The sequence below is a fragment of the Phalaenopsis equestris genome, unplaced genomic scaffold (assembly GCF_001263595.1).
Source record: "Phalaenopsis equestris unplaced genomic scaffold, ASM126359v1 Scaffold213558, whole genome shotgun sequence".
NCBI lineage: Eukaryota > Viridiplantae > Streptophyta > Magnoliopsida > Asparagales > Orchidaceae > Phalaenopsis > Phalaenopsis equestris.
Window position 1 is genome coordinate 4,265 of NW_018232396.1, and position 5,217 is coordinate 9,481.

The 5,217-nt window shown below is 36.8% G+C and overlaps 1 protein-coding gene across 1 annotated transcript; it reads left to right on the forward strand.

Annotated features, from left to right (window-relative positions):
* Positions 1–464: 464 nt before the first annotated feature.
* LOC110036983 (probable alpha-mannosidase At5g66150) lies at positions 465–2,371 on the forward strand (the record flags this gene model as incomplete). Its single annotated transcript, XM_020741547.1, has 3 exons — positions 465–921; positions 1,005–1,088; positions 2,327–2,371. Coding segments are annotated over exons 1-3 (321 nt in total), but the record flags the coding sequence as incomplete, so codon positions are not given.
* Positions 2,372–5,217: the final 2,846 nt, after the last annotated feature.

Consider the following 5,217-nt stretch of genomic DNA (forward strand, 5'->3'; position numbering starts at 1 on the left):
CTGTTCGATCTCGACCGTCGATCAAGTTTTTTTTTAAATTAAAAATTGGGCCACCAAAATACTCATTTACTCTGATCGACGGTTGAGATCAGATAGCACATGCATCTCTGCATACGCTGTTCGTATGAAATAATTTTTCCACAAAATCACGAGCCTTATCACTTCAATAAACATTAAAGATTTTAATTTTGTTTCTCGATTTATACATTAAGATTTTAGAATATTTTACATTCTACAAATCTAAGTCTTCAAATTGAACTTAATTGTGTAGCGAATTAAAACTAAAAATGTAAGAAAAGCTGACAAATCTTTTCTTGAGATTGATATTTGAATTTTAATTTTGTATATTCCTTATTTAAACAGAAACTACTTAACAATTAAAATAAATAAATAAAATAAATAATAAAACAATAAAAAAACACCAACAAGCCTTGGAATCTTTCGACTCTCCGGAACGCCTACGGCCGTCGTCTCTCCCTCGCCGGAAAGGAGAGTTTACTGAAAACAACTGACCTCCGTTTCTCTCACTCTATCTAAGATGGTGACTCACGCAGGTACTCATTCTGCAACCCTAAACCCATGCCGTTATCCTCATACAGCGAGAATCCACTTGTAAATCGGAGAAGATAACTCTAAACCCATCTCATTCTTTAAAAAATTGGCACGCCCTAGTTCTCAATGCTCGATTCTTCTCTTACGGGATAGGTTGTCGTCACTCCTCTGCCTCCGATGGCGGCGATATTGCTTTTGCTCCCTCTATTCTTCTTCGTGGGGGTTGGAGGAACTTTCATCAGATACAATACGACGGCAGGCGTCGTCGATGGAAAACTCAATGTTCACCTCGTTCCTCACACTCACGATGATGTTGGGTGGTTGAAGACAGTCGATCAGTACTACGTCGGCTCTAATAATAGCATACAGGTGAGTGGCAGTTTCTTGTTTTTTTTTTCACCCAAGTTTTGAACTTATTTGAGAGAATAGATTCTGTTGTTTTCTGTATATAGGATGCTTGTGTAAAAAATGTGCTGGACTCCTTGGTGGTGGCATTACTGAAAGATCCAAATAGGAAATTTGTTTATGCTGAACAGGTATACAGATGGTCTACTTCTATATCGCTTAAGTCTATGTATTTTTATAGTTTTCTAAGAGCTTGACATGGCTAATAATCTAAGCTATGTCTGGTTTATCTATTAGCTTAAGTTAGCTTAACCGCCCTGCTTTTCCTCAATCAGGGGACAAGCCAGGATATGCTAATTGCACCTCAAACCCTGCTAAAGCTTGCCTGGGTTAATTTTTTTATCCTTGCTACTTTTCTATTTTGGTCAGCTCATATCAACTTTTTTGTTAACTAATGAAACGGTTTAACTTAGGTCAGAGCTTAAGCTACGAAAACTTAAAGTCTTGTTTTACCAGTTTATTCTAGTTTAGCTTATATAATTTGACAACGAAACGGAGTCTTAAGAGGTGCATATAGCTTGACCCTACTTGCTAAAAAGCTTAGTGTTGAGTTGTTTATTCGGAATTGAGAGAAGAAAAGATGCTATTTCGGTGAAAAATAAGACAGGAAAAGAAAAGAAAAGATGCAATTTTTTTTCTTGGAAGATTTACATTCATACCACCCAATTCTTAAGTATTTGCATATCTAACTTGTAAACTTCAATTTTTGCATACATACCACCCTTCCTATGCAATGTGTTTTTCACGTTTTAAATGCTAAAATGGTGGTATTTTTTATTTGTTATAAAGATTTGGGTTGTATAAATTTAAAGATTAAATTTTAGGTGTTAGAAGTTAATCCATAGGAATTAAGTGGAATGTATATAAATGCCCCTTTCTTATTCTTTGTTTTGTAAGTTTTAGGAAAGAAATGAAGATTATTGATTTTATTCTTGATTGGTAGTTGAAAGAGGAAGGAAAATAAGTTAATTTGACATATACTTTTTTCAAGGATAAAGTTCTTCAAAATAATGTAGTTAATAGATTTGTAATTAAAATAAACTTTGTAATTAAAATTTACTATCATTTTTATTGCTATTGACATATTTTTTAGAATAACTAACATATTAATTTATTTTCATTGTCTAATTAGCCAACTTAAATGCTTTAATCCATTTTTTTAGCTAATTTTAATCATGATTTCCATGATTTGCATAAATGTATCACAACAATTATTGTTTATCATTTTGAATAAATTAAGAATTTATTTAAACATTAATTAATCCATAGGAAGAAAGGTGATATGCAATAAACTTTTGTTCTTTTGTTAAAAGAAGGTTAGTTTGTTTAATCATTAAAAGCTAACCCATATGAATTCCTTTCTCTCTAGGTTCTACTCATTTCGGGAGAGAAGCGAAATCCACGCTATACTGAAGTTAGCCAACAAAAATGGAAAAAAAAATTGTTACTGGAATCAAATAAGAAGTTACAATCAAGAAAAAAAAAATTGAAGTTGCAACAAATACGACACTAACTCTCATTAGGGTTGGATCAAGTGTGGTGGAGGTGGTTAGTGAGGTCTGGAAGGTGGTGGGATGGTGGACGAGGCGGTTGACAAGCAGAAAACAACAACGAAGCGGTTTCCCAGATTTTTGACTAGTACGTAACAGAGGTCGACGTGGAACAGTTGTCCTGAATGACGACAATAAGAGGAAGATGGAAGCTGCAAGGGTGGAGGGCTAGAACAATGACGACAACAAAGGTGGAGGGTTGGAACAACAGTGACATCAAAGATGGAGGATTGGGAAAATGATGGCAGCAAGGATGGTGGGTTAGAACAACATCAACAACGAAGATGGAGGAATGGAATGGTGAGAAGCTACAAGAAAATAACAACAGGCAGCTGTTTGGGGCAGCTGCAATGGGGAAGTGCGTTAGGGAGCGATGTGGGAAGGATGCAGGGATGCGTGATGGGGAGCATTGTGGGAACGGTGTGGAGGGGTAGAGGAGTGATAGTCACCACATCAGAAGCAAGATACAACTGGAACACCACTCAAACCCTTGGGTACAACTCGAGAAGGGAGAAATGGAGACGCGGACTGTTGTCCCAAACAATCTCAAGCAAAAAAAATTGAGAATCCAAAATCTAATACAACACATATATAAAAATGACTAGAAATGAAGGATAAAGGAAACATGCTAGAAATTGGAAAGAAAATAAGAGGAATGTTGTTCAGTTCAGTTCAGTTCTACCTCACTTGTCTAAACCATATACAACGCCTCACGGTCATGGGATCATGGGACCTCCTGCTCCTGCATCAGTCTATAAAGATTGGTGAAGTTTTGATCTCATATACCAAAGCTTCTAACTCTTCATGATATGACGTCAGGTCAACCAAGTTGAAGGAGGCGGAACAGTCATAATTTCTCAGGATTGAAGCGTCTTTGACCGCATCTCTAAAAGCACTGTGATCTAACTGTTGGATGCACTGTCTTATAAAACACCCTGAGGAGGCTTCCCGAAATTCGAGTAACCATTCTATTTGTCAACCAGCCATGAGTACCCAACTAAACTTGATTGGAAATTTGTGTTAATTATAATTTGCAGTTACTCCAAAAATAGCCCAAGATTGGCTCATCTCTCTCTGAAGTGAAGACAAACTTAACCTCCTATAACGTTGACGGCTATGACAATAAATTGTCGGCCATGATATCCTAAATCCCCCTTTGTAGTGGCTGCCCTGTATCTAATGTCGACACTGCTGTTTCGCTGCCCTCAGTAATCACAAAATTAGTCCCACTAGCTCCTTTTCGTTAACACAAGCACTTTTACCCTTGGACTCCTTAAAAGGTAGAACTACGCGCTTGCCATGCTTTGTGAGCGAGTATGTATTCGTCCTGTGATCAAACTGTCACGATCTCTTCAACAGAATGTGACAAACATCCATGGGCACAACGTCGCGCAATACCTGATCTTGTAGTTGGTTCCCAATGAAAAACTCCAAGCGACATCTCCTGTCAATGTTGACTCTGTCTGTCTTCTTCAACCAATTTAGGAAATAAGATTGAGAGTGGCTTTGAGTAGCGAGACTCAATTTATCCACAGCCTATATAGACATCACATTCTTACTACCTCCATCGCATGTTTTCCTTTACAGTGCAACAGATGATACACAAAAAATATATGTATTTTTAGACCCACAAATGAATAGAGACTAAAAATCTTAGACTTGACTGCTAGATATTCTTTTACCTGTAGTATTAATTGGAGTTATTTTGAATTTTTTCTTAAGTGATGCTATTTTATCTAGCAAACTAAGATATGTAAATCTAGAAGTTAAAATCTTGACCATAAGTCATATTTTTATGTAGTAAAAGAATTACTTGAGGACAAGTAACATTTAAGTTTGGGGGATTTTGATTCACAAAAAATATATGCATTTTTAGACCCATATTTTATACACATTTTTGGTGATATTACATTTTAATAAAAGGTATTTTTTATGTTTTCTTACAGGTTGTTGATTTTTGGGACTTGAAGCAAAAAAGAAGCAAAAAGAATGGAATTTGGAGCAAAAAATTATTCCGCGCTGACAGCATTGGACTGGGCGCCGACGGCTTCGTTTGACAGAGAAGAAAAAATTAATTAGATGGCCTAGGGAAGTTAAAAAATTTGTCCGCGCCGACGGCGCCAGACTGGGCGGCGATGGTGTCGTTTGATAGAGAAGAAAGAATTAAATAGTGGAGTAGTGGCACCGACGACGCCAGTGTCGTTGTAGACCTTGTTTCTAGAAGATTCGACGAATTTGAACGTTTTTTGAAGAGTTTTTGGATGCATCTATTGGAGAAGATGCTAGGATGGGCGTTGATGGCGCTTATGTCGGTGGAAGCCCTATGTCCAGAAGATTTGATGAATTTAGATGCTTTTTGAAGAGTTTTTGGCTGAACCTATTGAGAACCAACCTAGGCTCTATTTAGGGCCGAAATTTGATCAGAAACCCCCCTTCTCACCATTTTAACTTTTTGCACAATTTCAAATTCTTCCACTCATTTCAATTTTCCTTTTCACACACCTACATTCCACGCCATTTCACACCATTAGTGACTTATTATTTTTATAGTTTTGAGTTTTTGTGGTGAGTTTAAGCGTGAATTCTTCTCTAAGAAATGTTGGAGAGGAAGAGAAGTGAGAGATTTCTTCTTCCTACATTTCTTAAGAGAGGCTACAAAGGATTTGCTTTGAGTGTTTCCTAAGAGAGGCTACAAAAGATTTACTTTGAG